Source organism: Pteropus medius, unplaced genomic scaffold (genome assembly GCF_902729225.1).
Source record: "Pteropus medius unplaced genomic scaffold, Ma_sr-lr_union100, whole genome shotgun sequence".
In the NCBI taxonomy this organism is placed as follows: Eukaryota; Metazoa; Chordata; class Mammalia; order Chiroptera; family Pteropodidae; genus Pteropus; species Pteropus medius.
In genome coordinates, this window is record NW_024342473.1 from 10,572,899 (window position 1) to 10,597,441 (window position 24,543).

General features: G+C 47.6%; 1 protein-coding gene across 1 annotated transcript in view; it reads left to right on the forward strand.

Moving 5' to 3' along the window:
- Positions 1–24,543, forward strand: part of ITGA11 (integrin subunit alpha 11) — a 112,375-nt gene that overhangs the window by 12,432 nt on the left and 75,400 nt on the right. Inside the window, exon 2 of the mRNA XM_039865549.1 lies at positions 17,575–17,686. Within this exon, the coding sequence (XP_039721483.1) occupies positions 17,575–17,686 (112 nt within the window). The remainder of the gene's footprint in view (positions 1–17,574; positions 17,687–24,543) is intronic.

The following is a 24,543-nucleotide window of genomic DNA, read 5'->3' on the forward strand; positions in this document are numbered from 1 at the left end:
CTCGTAATTTTTTAATACCTATTAAATAAACACATGAGTAGCCAAGTTTTAATGTTCACTCTTTTCCCACTTAAATCCTTCTCACCATTATGCCGTGGGGGACATTGGGTTACACTGTGCATCCCTCAGGAAGGACAGATACTGCTTTCCCTACTCACCCAGAAATGAAGTGCGACTGAGTTCAGGTTTGATTGCGGATTTTTTATGGGCCAGACCTAGACTCTATCCATCTGTGTATGTGGCATGATTTCTCAGTTGCCCTGGCTCTCTCTCCTTGGAGGTTTGATCAAGCCCTTTTCAAGGGCCAGCTCCTCCTTAGCATTCATTGAAAGTCTAAAGAAGCTGGCAGGTGTCCAGGCAACAGGAGTGGCCATTTTCTTTCACACCCAGCCCACCCCAGGGTGAGGCCCAGGAGAGCACTTTCCTGCTGCCTGCAAGCCAAGTCCTTTGCTGTTTCTGCAGTGCTATTTGACTTGGCAGTGACCCCACTAGACTGGCCTTATTGCTTATGGGAGCGGGCCAGGGAAGAGGGGTCTGCCCAGGGTGCCCCACTCATGAGGGCAGAGGGAGCTTTTATATGGAACCAGAGGCCTAGATCAAAGCTTTGCTGAGCATGGGGCTGTCCTAGAGCTGGTGGGGTGGAGTAAAGAGGAACCACTGGAGAGATCAGCCCAAATGAGTCTGTCGCCCCCATGAAAGAAGAAGAAACCCCCAATCCCCTTTCTACTAAATGTACTTAGTAGATATAAGTTAAAGTGGAGAGGAGATCTTTGCTATCTCTGAGCTCTAGCAGCTCCAGAAAGACCTCTTCTTCCAGAAAGCCCTCCTGGACCACTTCCCAATAAATGGTCATATTTCTGTGGCTTTTCTATTTTACCAGCAGAACTCCCACTCTCCATTAGGCTGCCTGGTCCCTTGGGCCGTAGGTACTGTTCACTTGCTTCCGTCTTATTTTCTTGTCCTGCCTGTGGCATCATGCCTTCCTGCCCTAGCTCCAACACATACCCCTTTTAGGGTCTTGGCACTGCCTCGGGCAGTTCACACCAGCCAGCACCCCCTCTTCTACAGAACCTGCTTCTGGCCAGACTGCTGGGCAATAAAACAACTATAAACTAATTCACACAAGGAAGTTCAGGACAGATAGAAAATTAGAACTACCCCAGCTCTTACTGATTTTTAGAAATGGACACTTTCCTGAGTTAGCCCAAATGGACTAATCTGGGCCAATTCTGAAAGTTACAGATATGGAAACCAAAGCCTGGGGCTGGATCATGTCTCTCACTAATAATTGAACCCTCCAAACCTAGGGTAATGGAAAAGCCCTGGACTGCAGATCACACAACCCCTGGGTCACGTTCAGGCTCTGATACTAAATTTGAGTGAGCCATGTACCCTCTTAAAACTTAAATTTAATCACTTCTAAAATAAACGTTTGGCCTTCATGATTCCAAAAGCTCTTCGGAGCTATACTTCCAAGCTTCTGCGAACATTTCCTGACCCAGAACCTCGACTCTGACTATAAAGCCATATGTAACAGGAAAAAGAAGTTGACAACAGGGACTCTGATTTGGAAACAACTTCGTCTAGCGCATGGGCGGACCCAGTGAATGGTTGATTCTTCCTCGTCCACAGGTCCATGAGGAGTCTTGGGTGTCAGGGGCCGTTTGAGAGGCTTCGGTACCAAGTATCTGCCTGGAAGGGAACTTAGAACCCTAACATCCTAGATAAGTGGTCATCCTTGGCTTGCATCCCTCCAGTGACAGAGAGTTCACTACCTTTCAAGGCAGGCCTTTGTTTTCCAGCAAAGTCATGAGCCCCGGACTCTTCTAAGGACCTAAAAGTGGCAATGGACATTTGGGATAGTTTTGAAACTATGAGTAACTGACATATACCAAAAACCAAAGAGCTTCTGCATAACTCTCGGGGAACCAAAACACTTCCACTCCTCAGTGTCCTCCATCCCTACCAAGCCTAGCCAATAGCATCCAGCTTAACTTAGGTTCTGGTGAATCTATGTTGAGCTCTGTGCAGCCAGAGGACTTTTCAGATGGGTGTGGGTGTATCTACTGTAGGGCGGGCCCTGCAGTCTTGGAAGGGAAGGGCCCCCACAATCCTTTTTTTAGTTTGCATTCAAAGACCAGGGGCAGACAGGCACAGCAGCTCTTCAGGTCCTCATTGCCCTACTTCCTCTCCTCCGAGGGAAAGCCCTGCCACAAATTGCATATCCTGAGCTTTGTCTTGCTCTTGTTTTGCCCAACACTCCCTGGGCTGGGGCTAACCTCGGATGCACAGGACTCTTGATCCACACACCCATGACAAGCAGGAAATAATCTTAGGAGTTGGAAAACCAAAACCGAACTGTCTGAGCTCTTTGAGTTGGTTAGTATGTCAGGAAAGGGAGGGACTCACTGTCCAACTCGGTTCCCTTTGAAATGGCCAGTGGCCAGGATCAGAGTGGGCAGAGCTGCCACGTACAGCTGTGCGCCGTATAACTCAATCAACTACTATATAAACAGCACCCTCTGCAGTTGTGTAGTATAATGTAGTGACCCCAAGAGTCAGAGGTAAAGAAAATGGCAACAGTGTACATAAAGGGGCTTTATTAAATTTTATACAGAGACTTAGAGATAGTCCATGTGTACCTTTTACGGTTAAGGAAACAGGCCCAGGAAGAGTAGGAAACTGGTCCTAAGTCATAAAACAAGTTAGAAACCACACTGGGATTAGACCAGGGCTTCTGAAGACAAAGTCAGAATTCTAACTTCCCTCCCCGCCTAAGGCTCCGAGTATCACATTCCCTTTAACTTCTTGTTGGCAGGTTAGTGTGTGAGGCTCCCAGAGGCCTGAAAGCTTCTATTCATTTTTTTTCTTTTCTGTCTTTTAAAACATGCATATTGAGCACCTACTGTGTGTTAGGCATTGTTCTAGATGCTAAGGATAAAGCAAGGGGACAGACAGGTACAGTCCCTTCGAGTGGAGTGCTGGTAAATGTTTAGTAACCCATCCTGACTCCTGGGATGGTGTGGGGAGGGTCTTTGTAGCGTTGCCAAGTACCGTGGATTAAATCCTCCCCCCATGGTTAATTGTAAGCCATTAGCATGACATCGCTGGATAGAAAGATTGCACACAGTTGGCTCTGTGAGCAGGGTGCAGCACCCCACTGGTCTCTTCCTTTGAATCTTAGACTCCAGTGAGAGAGGAGACAGTGTCCAAGTGAGCAAATAACTTATAACAATCTGCAATTACCTTTCATTATAAAAGAAATAGAGAAGATGCTTTGAGTAAGAATAATGAGTTCTCCATACACAGACAGGGAAGATTTCTACGACGTTAAAACTGGAAGTTGAGGAAGGAGCCAGCTGAGCAAAGATCTTGGGGAAGAGTGTTCCAGGCAAAGGGAATCGCAAATACAAAGGCCTTGATGTTAAAAGAGCTTGACTTGTTTGAGGAGCAGGGAGAAAGGCAGTGTGGCCGGAAGTAGAAAAGACGAAGGTCATGGCACAGGAACAGGCAGATCCTGCAGGGCCTTGTGGGCCCTGGGGAAGGGTCTGGGATCTATTCTAAATGCAATGTGTGGGTTTTAAGCAAAAAGTGCCAGGATCTAATTGGCATGTTTAAACGATCACTCCGGCTGCTGACAAGAGCATAACTTGATGCTGAGCAAAAGTGGAACCGAGGGACCAGGTTAGAAGGCTCTTGCAAAAGTCGAGGCACGAGAGGATGAGAAGGACTTGATCAAGGTGCTGTCAGAGGAAATAGAGAAGAGTGGACACATATGAGAGAAACTGAAGGGGTGGAACCTGCAGGATTTGCAGGAAGGGAAGGAAAATTCTGGAGAAAGACTTCTACACTTCTGACTTGAGCAGTCAGAGGGTGGTAATGCCAAGTCATGAGACGGGGAGACTTGGGGAAAGCCAGCGTGGAAGGGAAAAACCTAGGCACCTTTTTGGTCATGTGAAGAGTGAGATGCTACAAGACATCTGAATGAAAATGTTCCGTGGGCAGCTGGGCATTGACTGTGGGGCCCGGAGGGCTGGGCTGGGCTGGGCTGAGATCTGGGTTTGCAGGAGCCTGGGCCGCTTGGAAGTGAGCGGAGGAAAGCAGCAGCCCAGGCCCGGTGTGCTCAGCCAGGTCCTACAGGTGTATACATGAGGTCACATCTCTTGACTCCCGTTTCCACAGTTTGGAGTCTGTGCTTTGGGCATGGGGTGGGGTTTAGTTGGTAGAGACATTATAGCACATTAAAAGAACTTATAGCACAGAGATTCATAATATCAATGTTGGTATGTTTTTATATCTTTCATGCCAACTCTTAAAATCTTAAGAAAAGAGATCTGTTTTGATCATGTTCTCTACCTAGAAAAAAAGGACAGATGATGTAAGGCAGAAAAATGTACCGGCTTTCATAAAATTGTGAGTCTTCTTCCTGAAGGAGGTGATCCATGTCTTCTCTGGAGGCATGAGATGGCTGTCCAAGGCTGGGGGCAAAAACAATGTTGATGACAGCGAAGTTCAGCTTGGTGTTTACTGTTTTCGTTTTTTAGGCCTATTTTCCATGAGGTTGACATCCGCTTACCCAGCACGTTGGCAAATGCCTGATATCTTTAAAATATTAAAAGGGCCGTCCTCGCTCTTGCCAACACTTGGTCCTTCCTTCCATCTCTCCTCTCGGAATGCTTATGCAAGTCTCTCTCAGCTGGTATCCCACCTGCCTCAGTAAGCATTCGGTCTCCCCCATAACTCCCAGCTGTGGGACCCTCACTGCTCTATGAGGCTGTCCAGCCTGGGTCTGATTGTTTCCGATTTTGAGACTTCTTCCTTATATAGGGCTGCAATTGTTTTTGGAGAGTTGAAGGGACATTGTGATAAGTCATTCATTAGCAAGCATTTGTTTAGCACAAAATAGGACACTGAGGAAACAGACTTTTTTGTCTGTTTTGTTTTTGTTTTTGATGAGACAAGGAGACTGAATGAAGTAGGGGGAGAGATAGGCCAGCCAGGGCCTGGGGGCTGCGAGGTCATCGTCACCCAGTGTGCATCATGAGAGGATGGCAGAACCTGGCTGGAGAGAACAGAGGGTGAATTGGGTAAAGAAGGATGCCCTGTGTCCCATCTGCTTAGGTCCTTCTTGGAGAAATATCTAGTTAATTTGATAAGTTCATCCATGTGCATTCATTCATTCATTCATTCATTCATGAATTTGTTCAGTCAACGTTGTGGAGAGCCTGTTGTAATCCAGACACTGTTCAGGGTGCAGGGACGAGGAGGGACAGAACACCCTCATCTCGGTTACTGGAGCCTCCCTTTTGGCACCACAGATAAGGTTAGCATACGGTCTGCAATGCTTTACCTGAAGGAGAGCTTCACAGACAGAGCTATTCCTTGTCCAGCTGGGGGCGTCATCTTTGGGCCTGAGTAGAGAGTCGGATCCAACCCCACCAAGGAGAGCTCTCAGCTGCCCTGCCTGCCCTCTCGCAGACACAGCCGGCCTGGATGGGACACTAGAAAGGGATATTGCCCGGAAGCAGACAGGATGAGGCCTCGGCACCAGCACCAGTGCCACAAGCAAGTCAGTCTTGGAGCCTCCCTTTCCTCTCCTGTTTGATGGAGATAAAAAAAAAAACCCTAATCACTTGTTAGAATCAAATGAAACACAGTACTGAGACACCTGGCCCTTCCCTGGCACTTGCTCCAAGAGTGACAGCTGAATCCCAGTAGGAGCATCGAGAAAGGAGTGGAGTAAGAGTCCTGCCCTGGGGAGGTCTGATCCCTGCTCCAACTCTGACCCACTAGCTAGAGGACTTTGGTCGCAGCAGGTAGCCTTCTGAAGCCTCCGTTTTCCATTGGTGAAAGACACCCCCAGCCCACCCTTTGTGTGCGTGTTTACTTCACGTTTGTTGAGTGCCTGCTATTTGTAACACTAGGCACCAGGGCATGCAGGTGCAGGACATGGCATGGGTCCTGTCCCCTGGACTCTCCACCCCAGGTGGGGAGGGATGTCAGGGAGGAGCATAGGATGGGGTGGGGATGAGGTGGGTAGATTGACAGGGCAAGTGGGACACGCACTGGGCCCCACAGAGAGGTGGGTGCAGAATAAGGGCCGACAGTAAACAAAGGCAGAAGGGTAGAGGCAACAGAGCAAAGGTGTGGAGGTGAGAGTGGCAGTGCTCCTTCTGCGTAGACAGTGTTAGAAGCCACCTGTAAGGACCTAATGAGATGGTGACCACGAAAACTCTTTTCCAGTTAACACCTCTGCGCACATGTGAGGGCTTCCCCAAGACTTGGTGCTCAAAGTGGGACCTAGAACTCAACTAGTGACGATGTCCCGCCCCCTCATCACACACAGGAAGCTTTCCAATTCTGACGTATTCTTTTTCACACATTGAACATTATAAAGGACATAAAAGTTCATATTTTTCTGGGGCTCTTCTTCCTGGGAAAGGTGGACATGTGGCCACAGCCACCCATGAAACCGCCGCTGGCGTCCTCAGAACAGCTCGCTGCCAGAGCAACAATGGGTGTGGGCTGGGGACACGCTGGTTCCCAGATGAGATCATTTCCTTGAGACATTCCCAAAGAAACGAGTGGTGTGCTCATGCCATGGGGAGGGCGATGCCTTTCTGCAGAAGCCTCTGCACTAATTTCCTCTCCTTTCCTTTCTCTGTCCAGACTGGGGGTAGAGCTGGCCCTTCAGACGGAAGGCACTTCCATCCCTGAATCCCTCTCCTTTCTCTGGAACCCGCCTGTCGTTACCCTTCCTGACCTGTCCTCTTTGGCTAAACCCTTGGCTTCGTATGTATGTGTGTGCGCATGCATGCGTGCGCACACACACACATACACACACACACAGTGAGCCGTGTTCTGACCTGCACAAGGTTGGAGGGAGCCAAGGATACCAGACTACATCCAGACACAAGGTTCTATCCAACAGAGGGAAGAAACCGGAAGGGCAGTGGAGGAATGTGAAATAGGACGGACTCCACGGTGTCTCTTTCAGAGAAAAAGGCATGACCGGTTAGCAGAGAAACACGAAGTCACATCTAGAAGGGCAATCATTTGTTTTGTAAAGAAATAACATGTTGATGAGTTGATTAGATGAGCTAGAAAATAGGGTGGCCTTTTGCAAGAGTAAAGAGAAGGAACTGTCCTCCCGGGGAGACCAGAGTTTGGGTAAGTTTGCTCTAAAGCACAGGGGAGCATCAGAGCCTGGTATAAGAACTGACTTGGCATCGCCAGCCCTCCCCCGCCACTCCCGGCTCCCAATTCTAGCAGGGGCCAGTTTCAGCTGGATGCTGATCCACTGGGGAAGATGGGAAGCTGTTACAGCTCACTTTCACAAGTGGCTTGAAACTAAGTGGCACCGTGTTGGACCCTAGTGCTAGAGGGGTGAGAGGGAATGGCCTCAGTCCTAAAAGCCAATCTGATAGACACTTGCAGGGGCAGTGGTCATCTATCTGCTCCTTCCCTCCCAAGGGGGATGGATTTGATGATGCATTTAGAGAAGGGCACAGAGACCCAGAACAGCCCAACCATAAGGGTTTTTAGACCACCTGGTCTGGCTTCCTCATTTTCTAAAGGGGGAGCTGAGGCCCAGAGAGGAAACGTATATTGGTTCTACCAGTCCTAAAGGCAGAACCCAGGGGACAGCCCATGTCTCCTGATACCCAGCCCAGTCCTATACGCCACAGCAGTCCTAGCTCTCGGGAGGCAGACATAATATTGCCATATTCCCTTTTCTGAGTCCTAGAACCAGCTGTTCTGAAGTCAGGTCCATCCTCTGGCCTTTGACCTTGGTAATGATCCTCCAGCCATTTCTCCCCTAGAGAGAGAGAAGTCTCCGTCGTCCCAAGGACACATAGCTGTATATTGAGAGAGTCAGTGCACACAGCTGATGTCCACAATTTTTGAAATAAGACGAATCTGAAAGGAACCTTGGTTCCTTTTGCCCACTTGCTCTAAATCTCGCTGAGGTTTTAGCAGCACAATCCAGCTCCGGGGGAGAGCGGGGCTTTCTTGGAAGGTGACCACATTGCCTGGACCCCCACCAAGGCCTGAGTCCCTCTGACACTGGGGCGCGCCCAGAGCCACAGCCAGTGGCCTGGAACCACGTCTCCATGGTTCTAGCAAAGAGAGAGAGAACTGGGCCTGGATAATACAGAGCAGCAGATGACTGTTTTCTTCAATCCTTCTCTTTGGCTCAGGAATGCAAAATATGATCATTGTTGCCTGGGGAGTTCCCTTCCTAAATGTGTTTGGCTCCAACCAGCATTAAGATGAGTTTGCATTCCTCCACGTTGCCTGGCCTCCAATTCTAAATTGTTTGCGGAGACCCAAGACAGATGCTTGCATGCTGACAACTGGAAGCTGGCTGTGAGTTTGCCCAAGAGAACCTTTCAGACATGTGCCGGGGGCTGGGCCTCGGATGGCAGATTGCTGAACCCTCTCGTTTTACAGATGGGGAAACTGAGGCCCCATCTGGAGAGGTATCATGACTCTCCATGGATACAAGGCCAAGCTAGTGATAAAGCTGAGATTAGAACCCGCATCAGTCCGCCCTGGTACAACCTCCTCTGGCTTCACTTGGGACTCTGGTGGCTTGCAAACGTGTCTCTTGCCTCATCCATGCCACGTGGGTATAGACTGTAAAGACCACAGGTCATGTCTTATCTGCGTTGGTGTCCCCACTGGCCAGGTTGGAACCTGGAGAATCACAGACCCACATGAGGACTGGTAGTGAATAAAGATGGGCACGAAGAAAAGCTTGGACAAATCCCACCCCTCCCCTAGCCTTAGTTCTTTCACTTATAGCAACAAGGGTCTTAAACTCAATCAAGTGGTTCTCAAACTATGTTCCAGCACACCCTAGGGTTCCAAGGAAGTGTCTTAGATGCCACTGGGGGTGGGGAGCTACTCTTTGTTCCCTATCCCTAACCCCAACCTCAACTTCTCATGTCTGCTTTCCATATATAGATTTTGTTCAAAAAGGTGGGATTCACTGCAGAAAAACAAAGTTTGGAGACCACTAGATCATTTGATTTCTTAAGATCCCTGCTTGCTCTTAAAAATAATATCCTAATAAGTTACTCCTCCTCTCTGATAACATATTTGCTACACATCATCTTTGATCCAGTAGTTAATGTCGGGATGGGGTTGGGGGTAGGGGGAGCTCCTGGCAATTGGGAGGAGAGAAAATGAGGCACAGGAGGGCCCTCATGTGATGGAGGTTTTGTTGTTGTACGCCGCCTTCTACAGAGCCCAAAATCGATCCTGAGGGTCTGTCTGTATTTCTGTGCTATGTGTCTGCCAAATTCTGTGTCCTGACAAAGCAAGACAGCCCAGCTCTGAGGCTCGGTGTATGGTCATTACCTGTTCACTGAGCTGCACTGTTCCCTGACAGGCTAGGTCCAGGCCCAGCCCTGCCTCACACTGGGCTTCCCCATGAGCTTTTGAGACAAGAATGATTGGGTTACTCCCCCAGAAACCATGAATCTCCATAGATCCCTAGCCTCCTTTTCCTTTCGTCCTTGACTGCTCTGTGAAGTAGTTCCTCCTCCTCCCTTATGATCCATCATTTAAGAGCTAGACTGTATCAGTTACCAAATGCTATAATAATGCCATGTAACAAATAATCCCCCCAAATCTGAGTGGCATACAGTAATTATTTAGTTCACATTTAGTTCACATATCTGGGGTCAGCTAGGAATCAGCTGACCTAAGCTAAGCTCAACTGAATGACTCAGTTGGTCTCATGCACCTGTGAGGTGGCTGATCTCAGCTGGTTCTGGCTAGAGTGATTCGACTGGGGCAGACTTGCTCCAAATGTCCCTCATCTTTTTCCTGGGCTCCATGGGTTAACCTGAGCAAATACTTCTCATATTGACGGCAGAAGTGCAGTGAGCAAGCAGAAACAGACAAGGCGTCATAAGACCTAGGCTAGGAACTGGCACACTTTCATTTCTGCCTCATATGGCCCAGCCCAAAGCCAATTTGGGGTGCGGGGGAAGCTACCCCTTTAGTGAGAGGAACTGTGAAGTCACGTGGCAAAAGGCATGGATGCAGAGGAGTGAAAAATTGGGACTAACGATGCTAGCTGGAGCAGAAACCTGTTTTCATATCCCAGCTCTGCCACCTACTAGATAGGTGATATGGGACAAGTTACAGAAGCTCTGTGCCTCAGTTTCTTCACTTAAGAGATAGGCAGCATGATAATACCTACCTCATAGGATCATCCTGAGGAATAAATGAGTTACTACATATAACTATCTTATACACGATGCTTGACAGTATTATTAGTTGTTTGCAGGCAGAGCTGAATTTGCTACTTTAATGCAACACATTTTACTGAGCACCTACTGTGTCCCAAACCCTATAGTAGGAATGAAGAGATAAATGAAACCCAGTCCTGGTCCTCGCATGCTCAGAGTCTTGGGATGGGGAGAAGATGTGTGGAATTCACTCTGCTCAGAGTGTAGGTTTAACCCTGACACTTAACAGGTATTTACTAAACCCTTTGCTAGTGGAGGTACAGGCAGAGAAAAGCTCACCATGCAGTACAGTTTCCCCGTTGCCCAAGCAGCTACCTGCAGGAGAGGGACTGCACATTGCCTCCACCCACTGAGGGCTTCCTTGGGGAGCACGTAGGTACCAGGTCTCCTTGAGGGGAGCAGGCGCCAAAGAGCAAGATCCTACTTCTCCCCAGACTCAGGGAGTTCCCTGTGCTGGGACCATCTCCTCTCCAGTGGAGGTGTTCTTCCTACAACTGGCTAGAAGCTTCTCTAAGAAGATGGGACCACGTTCTCCCGGACCCCAACTCTCTTTTTATATAGCACTAGTCCCTATTACAGGGGCCTCAACAGCAATGCCCCTGAACCTACCATTGAAATAATCTTGTCTTTGAAACAATGGCCTCAGGGCAGAAGGGAGAGGTGGCTGGTGGCAGAGCAAGAACCATCATCACCTTTTGTAATTTGCACAAGTAGAAAGGGCAGCAACGCAAACAATGTGTCTAGAGCTCAGGCATCTAAAGCTTATTCTTTCTCACTTTGGAACAAAGTGAGCAGCAGGAGGTCCACTTTACCATTTCTTTTTGCTTAGGCCACTTTCTTCACCTTCACCCGCTATCTGTGATTTGCCTTTAGATGCGAAGATTCTTGGGGCCCGAGTAAAACTGGGAAGAGGGGGATAATTCCAGAGAGTATGGGTAGTATTTCAGCCTCCCTCACCCCATCCCAGCGCTCGCCATCCAAGGAAAATGAAAGCTTTTGCTTACACAGGTGCAACTACAACAGAGAATGAGCTAGGCCTGGGCAGCGGCAGGCTGCTGAGCCCTTTTCGCTCTTTGGTTCCCCAGAGTGGCTTCCTCTGCTGTCGGTTCAAATCTGGTGCTTCATGCAGACTTTCAAAGCCCTCAAGACTCTGGCTGGTCCTTCTGGCAGACCTTGTCCCCCTGGGGTGATCAGTTCTCTATTGATCAGGATCTGAAGGTGTGGGTCCCAGGATGGGGGAGTTTTTAAGAAGGGGTGGGTGCAGGGAAAGCAAGCCTGGGTGAGACCACCAAAGTGAAGAACTCAAGTGATTGAAGGGTGTGGAGGTCGAGAGGGGAGAGGAATGCCTGATGGTGACAGGCAGCGTGGGACAGGACTAATGAAGCCTGAGGATTCATCCCTGCCACTTCCCAGCTATGTGACCTTGGCTGGTTTCTTGCCTTCTTTGTGACTCAGTTTCCTTACCTGTAAAATGAGAATAATAATACACTTACTTCAAAAGCTTGTTGTGAGGATTAAATAAATTTAGAACAGTGCTTGCTACCTAGTGAGTGTTATGTACATGTATGCTGTAAGTTTTATTGTTATTACATAAGTAGTGGGGGACTGTCAGTACATACATCAGAGAGCTAGGAGGTAAACTAAGGCAGAAAGAAGCCAACAGGACCTGGTTCTGAGAACAGGTTCTCAGAAAGTGAGAAATCCATCAGGCTAGTCTCTCTGCATCTTCCTGGCACAGGGCAAAGATAAAAAAATGAAAAAGCCACTACTAGACGTCGGCCTGGATATCATACAGTCAAATAAGAGAGCAAGGCAGGTATGGAAAGTACTATAATCCAAGGTAAAAAGCAAGAGAAGCCGTGAGCAGCCCAGAGGAGAGGCCGCACTGTAGCAGAGGTGTCGTCAGAGATGGGCCTTGACATTTAAGAAGGAAAGAAAGGCCTTCCGGGCACAGCGAATAGCAGGGGCAAAGACACTCAGGTACCTCGGAGGATAGGGAATCTTTTTTTTTTTTTTCTTTTTTTGCTATGTTATCATCTGTATTTTTTCTAATAATTATTATTCTCTATTTATTATGGTGACACTGATTAACAAAATCCAATAAGTTTCAAGTATACAATTCAAGAGTAAGTCATATATATATATATTGCGTTGTGTGAGAACAAGGAATCTTGATTCAGTTCAATTCAACCGAGATCTCTGGGGTGCCTTCGGCATACGAGGCACTGCCACAGGCTCATGACTGCATTCGGTCTGCTCAAACACCCTTTGAGGTAAGTTTTATTATTCTCATTTTATAAATGAATAAACTAAGAACCAGAAAAGAGAAATAAATGGCACAGATTCCCCCATTAGTGAATGAAGGCTGGAGCCAGGCTCCTAACAAGCCCTCCCTGAAGTCAAGACCTCCCCGCCCACCCTACCCCCATGCCTGGCCTCATCCTCAAGGAGCCAGGCAAGTCCTGACACCTCCCCCTCAGGCAGGCTGTTTTTCTCTCCTTTCCCTGGCTCCTCATTCACACTAGGAATTCCTGTCCTGCTCACCCCTCAGCATTGTTGGGAGCTAGTCCTCAGCTCAATGCTAGATCCAGCAATGAGTAAACAGACCCCATCTTGCTCTCATGGAGCCACCGTCCTGATGAGGAGATAGAGGTAACCACATTCGTTGAGTATACTTACTAACTGTGATAAGAAAAGGAGTCACCAGTGACCCGTTAGTGAGTTAGGGGAGATGAGATCATTAGGCAAGACCTGATGTAATCAAGGATCAGGGAGGCTTCGTGTGTGTGTGTGTGTGTGTGTATGACATATGCGCTGAGATTTGAAGGTGATGAGAAGTTCATCACAGAGGCTCAGGCAGAGGACACATCATGTGCAAAGGCCCCAAGGTGTGAGGAAGCAAGGTGCATCTGGGCAGCAGAAAGGGGGCCTGGTGCCTGGACCGTAGGTAGCCTGAGGAAAAGTCACACAAGATGAGGCTGCGGAGCCTCAGAGAGTCTTGGGACCACGTGCAGATTGTGGACTTTCTCCTTGAAAGTTATTCAGTTGTTTAGTAGCCAGGCTGGGGAGTAGGGGTAGATGAGATGCAGTGTGGATGCTCAGCAGGCACTCCTCAGGCTAGAGTGAGCACTCCCTGTGGAGCTGAGGAACTGACTGTAGCTCTGGGCAAGTGTTGGCCAGTGAGTGTTCCTCAGCATTTGGAACTGTGACTGCCCCACCTGTTGACATGGCAGTGGCCTCCACCTGAGCCTGAGCTGATGAGTTTGAGAACCGTGGGCCCCAGTGATTCTCAAGCTCCACATGAGGTTTTGGTGTCTTCTTGGGACTCAGTGAAGTTTTTTAAAAAGACAAATAAGATTCTGAGAAAGGGAGCAGCAGCTGATGTAACTTTGGCTACAGTCCACAGGAGAGCAGCCCAGGAATTGTGGTTTTTCCCCCTCTGTCATCAATATCAAGGGCAGAAAAGTGGCAAGCTGCCCAATCCAGCTCCAGTGTCTCTGCAATTGGCTTGTTGGTTCCCATCAAAAACAACTTTGTTTTGTTTTGTTGGTATTTGGGGTTCATAAATCTCTGAGCGGAGTTCATTCCCCAAGCATGAAAGCCATGAACCATTAGAGGCATGGCCAGAGATCTCGTCAGGGCCGAGGTCAGAGTGGCAGACTTGACATCACTTTTAGGAAATCCATTCTATGGTTGGTTCAGTTTGGTCAGAAGCAAATGCCAGCTGGGAAAGAAATTAGAACTTTGTAACTTAGTGCCCCAGGCCTGAGGGCTCTTGTTCTCTTCCCTGTGGCCAGACTTCACTAATCCTGTCCCCAGGAGGTTGGGGGTGGGGGTACTGGGGGAGACGGGACTGGTCCTAGACAGAGCCCTGAGTGAGGGAAGGAGCACAGGGGCTCTGCCTTTTCTCTCATTTGCTTCTCTCAATCAAACCCAAAGGAAGAGGATGGGAAACTGAAGGCAGGAGGGAAGACTTTCTATGAAAAAAAAAAAATGTCCCTCCCCACTACTGGGTCCTTCGTAGGAAAGGCTGATCACCCAGGGGTAACATCTCCCTAGCAACCCAAGCTAACCTCCTCCCAGTTGAGTGATTTGGGACAAATTATTTCACCTCACAGAGGTATGATAATATATATTTCACAGAGCTGGTGTGAGATTTAACTAATTAATATAAAATTAATGGTTAAATACTTAGAATAGTGCTTAGAATATATCAGTGCTCAGGAAATTTTTTTTTTTTCCTCTTCCTCATTGAAGAGAGAAAGCATCCCAGCTAAATACTGGTCCTCTTCTCTAACCATTCGTTCAACCAATATATATATATAACCACTAACTATGAGTGAGATCTTTATTTGAAGCACTAAGGATATAACAGTTAGGAGAAAGCATCATCTCTTAGCACTAAGAGAACATAAGAATATTCTAGAATATCAACCACGTGAGAAAAAATAGATATGTAATATATCTGTGATAATGTTATGAGAAAAAAATGAAGAATAAAGGGATAAGAGAGACAGGGTGGCCTGGTGATGGACAAGATGGCAGTGAAACAGAGACCCTGACGGCCTGAGGGAGTGAGCCATGCAGACAGCCAGGGGAAGAACATTCCAGGCAGAGGGAACAGCCAGGGCAAAGATGCTGATCAGAGAATGGGTCTGACTCATTCTAGGAACAGCAAGGCGGGGGGCAGTGTGGCTGGAGCAGAGGGATGGAGGGGGAACACAGGAAACGGGGGGCAGAAGGGATGGGGTGGGCTCATGCGGGGCCTTGCAGGTAAGCAGTTTGGCTTTCACTAAGTGGGTTGGGCAGCTGATGGAGGGTATGGAGTCGAGGAGTGACGAGATCTGCCAGGTCTTGGAAAAACCCTTCTGGCCGTTTTTGCACAAGAAGCACTGATATCGGGAAGGCCATGAAGACACAATTTATGGCCTCTTCTTCACCTGTTCTTCCCCCCTGTGCAGGCCTGGGAGCGGTGGGTGGGTCTGGATTTCCTGACTACCAGAGCATGCCTCCCTCTGCTGGGGTCAGATGCTGGAAGGGGAAGACCATAAACCTCCAGGGGGCATCTACAGGAGGTGCCAGGGAGCCAGATAAAGTGTTATCTCACAGTCAAGGATTGGGTGTGGCCTTTGCATATGTGTACATGTAAGTGTGCGTGTCCACGTGTGCGCATGCATGCATATGGATATGCACGTGTTCGTGTGTGTGTGTGTGTGTGTGTGAATTCCTGGGACCGAGTTGGAGAGAGTGAGTTCTCCGTTTGCAATGCCACTTCTTTGTCCACTCTCTGTCCATCTCCCAGCTCTGCACAGTTGATACTGATGTCTCTCTCCTCCATGACATGTCTTCACTGGCCAAAGACTTTTGCAACTTCATGCAACCATGCTCACCTGACCAGAGTCCCCAGCACTGCCAGTTGCTATCCGGGCTAAGTCCATTCATGGTCTGGGCTTTGTAAATAAGGCACTAATGGGCTAATGTACTCTGCTTGCCCCACCTCCTCTTAGGGCCATGACACTAAATTCACATGGCAGATTAAGAATCACGAAGACAGGGTTGGCAGCTACATGGCCACTTGCTGCCACTGTCTTCTCCTACATCCTCAGCAGGTACTGCTCATCGATCACACTAGTCTTGCCCACTGAACCCAGACTTGACTTCAGAATCTTTCTTAAATCAGTGATCCAGGCAGTGCTAATAATCAATTGATAAGGGTAAGTTAGATAACACATATCTAACATCCCTACTGTAAGGTGTTCCGGTTTTGCCTCTGGGGACTCTAATTCTGTGACTTTAATGATGGAACTTTTGTCCACTCCATCCATGTGCTGAGAAAAAAAAAAGAAGTATGGAAAAAAAATTAGTTTCTGTACAATAGGCCTTATTTAAGTAGGTGCCCTAGGGCATCACCCTTGAACACTCAGACCAGGGGGCCAGTGCCCAGGGGAGGACAGTAAGACACTCCCAGTTGCAAGCCTCAAATTCAGAGTCCCTATTCTGCAGGCTCTGGGACCTTGGGAAGATCATTTCACCTCTCTGATCCTTGGTTTTCCTTTTGCTGCCCACATCACAGAGTTGTCATGGAGCTCGAATGATAACATACACATGAATATTCTGAGAAACATAAAGTGTCCTGCACATGGAAGAGGTGGCAATGATAAAATTCTATTCTGCTGGTTGTTTTTCACTCATCTGAAAGTTTTGGCTTGTGGTAGGATTCCACCCCATAAACCCCACAGATCTCGAATTCAGTAGTCCTATTAGTAGTGACAACCGGGCAGAGGTGTGGCTTAGACATGTAACAAGGCTGAACATGCCCTGAAAATGGAGGGAAGGAGTCATCAAGCAGGCACCTGAGGTACTAGTTCTGCTGCTGCTGCTGTTGACCTGCAGTGTAGCCCTGGATAAGCCTTTTGACCTCGCTGGGGCTGAACCCCCTCTGCCAAATGTGGATGATGCTTGCTCATTCTCCCAAGTCCTGTGAGGGTAAATGATGTCGGAAACCCAAACTGCTATACAGATGTATACTGCTTGTTACTGCTTGTGATTTGGCAAAAATGCCAAAGGGGAAAAGCATTTGGCTCAACACCAAGGCCTTGCACCAGGTGGAAACTGACATATGACTTCACCAAACAGGGAAGACCTTTAGGGCCAGGGTGAAAGGGTTTGTAACCTTTCTCTCTGCTTTGCCTCAGCTGTCGCAGCCAAACAGTGGCCCCTGCTGAAGCCAGGCAGAGCTTTGCAGACTGGTTCAGCAGTAGGTAGTCAGCCAGCAGTGTTGGGGCCAGGGCCGCGAGGACGTTAGACTTGGGAGGGAGGGTGGAAGTCAGTTCTCTGACTCTTTAGCAGGCAAAGATGAGAGAGGGGAGATGGAGAGGGAGGAGGTATAAGAGAAGAAGGAGAGAGAGAGAAAAGAGAAAAAAAAATGGGAGAGAAGACCAGCAGAAACTGGATGAAGCAGAGCTGGAGAAAGGAGTGATGGAGGATGGCACACGTTTCTCCCCCATGAGACCAGGAATTCTCTGGGGGAGGAGCTGGTCTTCCCATTCAGACCAGGGGTCCCTAAGAGTAGGATTTATGCCTCCCCTATTGGATTATGGCTGGGCCTCTCCCTTCAGACTGTGGGCTCCCCAAAGTGGGGACTATGTCAACCACCTAATGGAGGGGCCCCCCAAGGATAGAACATACTCCCCCGCAGCCAAGACTCTCCATGGTAGGGGACCTGCCAGTGGGGCCCTCCATGCCCCTGGGGCCCAGACCTCCACCTGCCTGACGCCTCTGCTCAACTCTCCTCTTCTCCCTACCCCAGGGTTCACAGACACCTTCAACATGGACACCAGGAGGCCCCAGATCATCCCTGGCTCCAGGGAATCCTTCTTTGGCTACACGGTGCAGCAGCATGACATCAGTGGCAAGAAGTGGTGAGTGACAGCTGCCACCCCTCCCAGCCCTGACCTCCCCACATCCAGCCCATCGTCTGGCACCTGAGCCTAGTGGCTGCCAAGCTGACCCTCACATGTAGTCGCCCTCATTTCCAGTGATTTGACTTCTTGTCCTGGCAGATGGAGGCCACATAAGCTTTGCTCCTGACTATGAAAACTTGAGCCATTTCACAGGCCCTTGATCTTCTCATCCAAAAAGTGGAATGAATACTCTTTCTTATCCCAGTTATGTGACAGCAGTTGGCAGGCACCCAGGGACCAATAATTGCCCCCTCCTGTCTCCTCTCAGGGCCTCGGTGTCTCATCAGCGGGGTGACTCCTCTGGTCCTGGCTGCTTGGAGAGCTGTTGGGGGTGTCTCTGAGGGGATGGATGTGATTGCTCACAAGTTAAAACATAGGCAATGGTGGGGCCAAGGGAAGTGACAGCAAGACAGAGTGGGGGGAGAGGGCCAGAAAGATCCCAAAGACCCCTCTGAGACAGGGGCAATCAAGAGGACAAAAGGATTCACCTCTGACTTTTTAAAATAACTTTATTGGGTTATATTTTACATATCATAAAATTAATTTATTTTTATTTTTATTTTTTTTAAATGCCAGGTTATTTTTTTTTATACTATATATACATATTTTTTTAACATTTTATTTTTTTATTTTCCCCCTCCCTTCTGGTAACCACTAGTCCATTGCCCACGTCCATGAGTCTCTGTTTGTTTGTCCTGTTCGTTTGTTGCTTTTAGGTTTATATCCCATATATAAGTGATATCATTTGATTTTCAACCTTTTCTTTCTGGCTCATTTCGCTTAGTATAATTATTTCAAGGTCCATCCATGTTGTCACAAATGGCAGTATTTCATCTCTTCTTATGGCTGAGTAATATTCTATTGCATATATGTACCACAGCTTCTTTAGCCAATCATCTATTGTAGGACACTTCGGCTGCTTCCATGTCCTGGCCACTGTGGATAATGCTGCTATGAACATCGGTGTGCAAATATCTTTTCGAATATGAGTTTCAAGTCTTTGGGGTAAATTCCCAGTAGAGGGATTGCTGGATCATATGGTAGGTCAATTCTTAGTTTTTTGAGGAACCTCCATACCACTTTCCATAGTGGCTGTACCAATTTGCAGTCCCACCAGCAGTGTATGAGGGTTCCTATTTCTCCCCATCCTCTCCAACATTTGTCATTATTTGTCATTATAGCCATTCTAACAGGTGTGAGATGGTATCTCATTGTGGTTTTGATTTGCTAGTGATGTTGAGCATCTTTTCACATATTTGTTGACCCGTTTGTATGTCCTCTAGGGAGAAGTGTCTGTTCAGGTCCTCTGCTCATTTTTTGATTGGATTATTTGGGTTTTTGTTGTTATTGAGTCGTATGAGTTCTTTGTATATTTTGGATATTAGGCCCTTATCGGAGGTGTTGCTTGCAAATATATTTTCCCATTTCATTGGTTGTCTCTTTACCTTGTTGACGGTTTCTTTTGCTGAGCAGAAGCTTTTTGGTTTGATGTAGTCCCATTTATTTATTTTTGCTCTTACTTCCCTTGCCTTTGAGGTCAAATTCATAAAATCCTCTTTAAGCCCAAGGTCCTTGAGTTTAGTTCTTATGTTTTCTTCTATGCATTTTATTATTTTAAGTCTTATATTCAGGTCCTTAATCCATTTTGAGTTAATTTTGGTGAAAATTCACTCATTTCAAGTGTACAATTCAATGATTTTTAAGTAAATTGACCAAGTTATGCAACCATCAGTACAAATCATATTTAGAACATTTTCATCATCCCAATAAGACCCCTCATGCACATATACTGTTAATTGCTTTCCCCTACCTCTGATTGGTTTTTAGCTGACAGAAGGCAAGGCTTTCCTTCCTCCTGAGAGAGAAAGTGCCAGGCCTCTGCTTGGCCCTCTTAGAAGCCCTTGCCGAGTTCAGGGACCACACAAACACTGGCGATTAATGTCCCGTGCTGCCCTCTTCCCAATCTGGCTGCTGCCCACCTTCCCCAACTCTTCTTCTTCCGCTTTTCCCACCTCTTTTGTTATGCTCAACACTCAGACTAGTCGAATTGCATTATATCAGTTTTTCCAGTTCTCCAGAACTTCTTTGCACATACTGTTCACTTCTCCCGTGATACCCTCTCCTACCTTTCACACTCAACTCACCCCAACATTCAGATCTAGCTGACTCTATTTGAGAGAGAGAGAGGGGTGGGCGGGGGCGAGGTGGGGGGAGGGAAGGAGAAGGGAAGGAGAGAGATTTTTTATAAAGAAGTATCTTGATATCTTTCTATTGAGGTATAACTTAGATCAATAAGTGTAGACATCTAAAGTGTATACAGCTCAGTGAACTTCTACGTATGTATATGCCATATAATCACCTCTCAGAACATGACATAGAATATTTCCATCTCCCCAGAAAGCTCTTTGGTGCCCTCTTTCCAATCGGTGCCCCTCTAGGTAACCGCTATTCTGACTCCTGTTACCACAGATTCATTTTGCCTGTTTCCGAACTTTGTATAGATGATATCACACAGCAGATACTCATTTGTACCTGACCTATTTTACTCAACATTATGTCTTCGAGGTTTAACATACGGACGAATGTATTGTACTTCATACTTCTTCACTGGTGTGTAATGTTCCACCGTAGCAATACACCACAATTTACTTCTTTATTCTACTATTAATGGCTATTTGAGTTGTTTTCGATTTGGCTATTTTGAGTAGAGATGCTATTAACCTTCCTATACATGTCTTTTGATGGACATAGGCCTTCGTTTTCATTGGGTATAGACTGCTGCTCTGTTAGGACTGTATTTCCCTGTGTTCAAAGGAAAGTGGCGTCATAGAGAGAGTTGGGGGTGAGCGTGAGTTTAGCTCTTATGCTTTTCTTTTCTCAACTACTGAGCTCTGCATCGATTGCTGTCCAGTGCCTGAAAATAGTTGTCTTATATATTTTGTCCAGCTTTCATAGTTGTTCATGGCTGGAATCGAAAGTTCTTTCATATTCTCTCATCGACTTGGATATCACTTCCTCTGAGAAAACATTTACCAAACTGGATAGTAATTGCCTGTGTCGTTTTTCTTCCTGACATCAGGGATACAATCCCTGACATTTAGTAGATGTTCATAAGGACCTACTTTGAAAGACTGAAATAATTATTTGAAACTCTCTCCATCAGCCTAGACATAAGATTCTTTACATGGTAGGAAGGGTTTAAGATGAAATGGAACTGGCTTTTCTGAGACAGAATTTGTTTTGAACAATATTTGTTTATTAGGCATTTTTAATTAATTTTTCTAGACTCTGCAAAATGTTGATTTGAGTAAAACATAGTTTCACTCTCAAATAACTCACAGACCAGTTATGGAAACTACACTAATATCATTGAAATAATTTAAAAACAATACAGGACAAAATATGACCTGGTGTTAATTATATTCATCTTCGTAAGACCACTTTCTCCATGAAAATTTTCTGGATTCTTCTCCTTGCCTAAAATGGCCTCGTTTTCTCCAAGCCCTCTCTAATGGCACACATCACTTCCTACCTTGTGTTGGGTTTGCTTCAGTCCCATGGCCCATGCTCTTCCTGCCTCCTGGGAGTGGACCTGGCTTTCAGTCCTTAAGGCAGAGCTGGCACATCTTGGTTTGTATTTCCTGGGCCTGCAGTGGGGCCAAGGAATTTGTGTTTTTAAAAACTCTCCAGGAGACTCTAGTAGGGAGTCTGGGGCTGCTCAGGATCACCAACTGCACTGAGGGTGGGGAGATGCCAGTGGGAAACAGTATCAGTCCCCAGCCCCAACCCAAAACCCAGGTCCCAGCATTGCCCCACAGAAGAACCCACCAGCTGTCTCCCACCACAGGCACCAGTGGGGTCTGGCTCCGATTTACTAGACTGTGAACCTCCTTGAACATCAAGGGCACCAGGCTCTGATGTAAATGGCCAAAGGGGAAGGGACACACCTGGTGGGGCTGCCACTTTATTTCTTAACCCTTCACCTTCTGCCCACTGCATCCCCAACTCAGACCTCAAACTTGGAGAAGCTGACGGTATACCAGTGCTTCAGACATCTTGAACAGTTTTTCACATGCCTGGGTTTTAGCAACAATAACAACACTCACAGTCACACAAAAAGGAAAAGAGAAAACAAATTCCTCTCAGGCTGAGTATTCTCTGCCCCTGCTTTTTAAGCCCTTGTGTATTTTCAGAGAAATTTAATCCACATGACTCTAATGCATGTACATTGAAATCATTAAGTCAGTTAGTTTTTAAGACCATTTGATGTCTCAGAAGCTCCAGTATAGGGTTTGCAGAGGGCTTCTCCAAGCAGGAAGCCTCCTGGTGATGAGATAACACAGAGCTGGGCCCCACAAGTTTCCGGTTTGTCATTGAAGCTGTCTTGCCTGGAGAGAGAGGCCTCAGCTCTTGGCAAGGTAGAGCATTTCGTCTCCTGCCCTCGAGGACATTGGGCGGCAGGAGTCTGACAACACCTAAGGGCTCCGACAGGGGACCCCTCTGAAGCTCAGTGGGCTTTAAGATGCCATGGTGAATTCCCTGGGGTACAGGCTCAAGAACAAGAGCAGCTTGTAAGAGAAGCAGGCTTGTCCGCATTTTACAGGCAAGGCAACCGAGGCTCTGAAAGAGAGATAACATATTAATAAGTGTTCGAGCCAGTTCTAGAGCCCAAGGGGATACAGAACAGAAGCTGCCCCATCCCTAAGGCTGAGAGAGAACCTACAGTCTCCAACAGCTGTGCCCCTCCTCACCGGCTGCACTGCTTGTCCCACCAGAGCCATGGCTGTGGTGTCCCCAGGGCCCAGCACTAGCAGATTTACATAAATCTGTGTGGGAGAAACGAGTGCTGAGCCTAGCCAGTAAGAGAGGGTGTATGGTCATAGAGCCCGAGCCCTGGGTGATAAATCCCAACAGAAGGCACGCAGAAAGGGTTATAGGACTTCATGGAGGGAAGAGTGAATTCCTAACTCAGCAGGATTGGGTAGAAGGAATCTGGAAAAGAAGCCACATTTAGAGAAAAGACACTATCCCTCCATGGGGCTAGTGGAGGAGAAGCTGCAGAAAGCAGAGCAGTGGGACCAAAGCCTGGGAAGGCAAGGATTGTACTTTGGAGGTTCTTAAATACCAGAGCGGGAGGATTGTATCTGGGAGGCAGTGGGGAGCCATTGGAAGTTTTTGAGCAGGAGAGTGATTCACCAGAGTTGTAACTTTTAGGGTGATCATTTTGGCTACCATATAGAGGATAGAATTGAGAGAAGTGGGGAGTGTGGTGGGAAGGCTGCAGAGGTCTTGGTGAATGGAGGGTCTAAAGGGTGGGGTCTTGACAAAGGGGACTGCATTATAAACATCATGCATTCATTCATTCTTGAGAACCTATGCTAAGTCCTGAGAATTCAGTGGTGAACAAAATTACAAAGTCCCTACCCTGATGGAGCTTTTCTTCTAGTGGGACAAACATTAGTTTGTCCATTGTCTGTCAGATAGTGAGATGTGCAATGGAGAAGCATTAGGCAAGGTAAGGGGGCTTGGGAGCAGTGGGCGGGGTGCAGGCTGCTACTTTATACAGGCCATCAAGGAAGGCCTCAGTGCTAGAGTGACAGCAATCAGAGACCTGAAGGAAAGGGAGAATCTGAGGCAATCATGGATATCTGAGAAAAGAGTATTCCAGAAGGAATGACAAATGCAAAGGCCCTGAGATGGGAAAAAGCTTGAAATGTGCAAGGAACGAGTGTGGCTGGAGTAGACTAAGCTAGGGCAAGAAGAGAAGGAGGTGAGGTCAGAGACGAAACAGGATGAGGATGACTGAGGACATATGTTTGCTGACTGGGAAGATAGTGAAAAACAGAAAAGCAAAATCCAGCAATAGAGGACTGACTGTAGGACAGCAGGTGAGCTAAGCTTTGGTCCCATTGGTTTGAAGTATCTGCGGGTCATCGGAGTGCAGATGGCCAGCTGGAAGCAGGGGATAGGGGCCTTCAGCTGGGCAGAGACTCAGATATGCATTGGGAGAACTGCATTCTCAGAGGAGTGGTTAAGAGAGCAGAAGAAGGGCTGGCACAGAACCCTGGGATGCCTGTGGGTGTAAGCCTGGAGGAGGGAAAATAATCAGAGGTAAGGGTTGAAGGGAGTGTGGTATCCCAGAGGGCACGGGAGGGGAGAATTGTGAGGAAGAAGGGGAGGGGCTGTCTGTCCTGAACCAGGAAGACGGGGGTACAGTGTTCTGAGTGCTTATCCTCCAATGTCTCTCCCAGAAGTAGCTAAAGGGGCAGAGCTGGGGAACTCGCAGCGCTGGGCAAATCTCTACAGGCCCAGAGCCGCTGAGATGTGAGAAACTACTTCTAAGTACATCCATGCACACGGAATGAGTCCAAGGTTCTTACGATGACTCACTGCAACGTACGTAAAGCATCTGCCATTACTGCTCTAGAGCAGTGGTTCTCAAACCTTGGCTTCGGCTTTGTTATCGGAATCCCCAGGAGTCTCGCTAAACCGGATTGCTGGGTCCTACCTCCAAAATTTCTGATTCGGTAGGTCTGGGTGGGGCCTGAGAATTCGCTTTTCGAACAAGTTAGCAGGTGAGGCTGGGGCGGCTGGTCTGGGGGCCATACTCAGAACTACCAGCCTAGAGATTTCCTTTCCCAATATCTTAAGCTGGTGACAACAGGCAGACATAAAACTCCTCAAACCAGTGTAGGTGCCTCCATGGGGGGAAATGGGCACATTGGGAGCCCAGAGACAGCCGGAGGTACAGACGGAGGTGGGGTTGGGAGGAGAGAGAGGAGCGTATTTTTGAGAAGATCAACTCATATCTCATT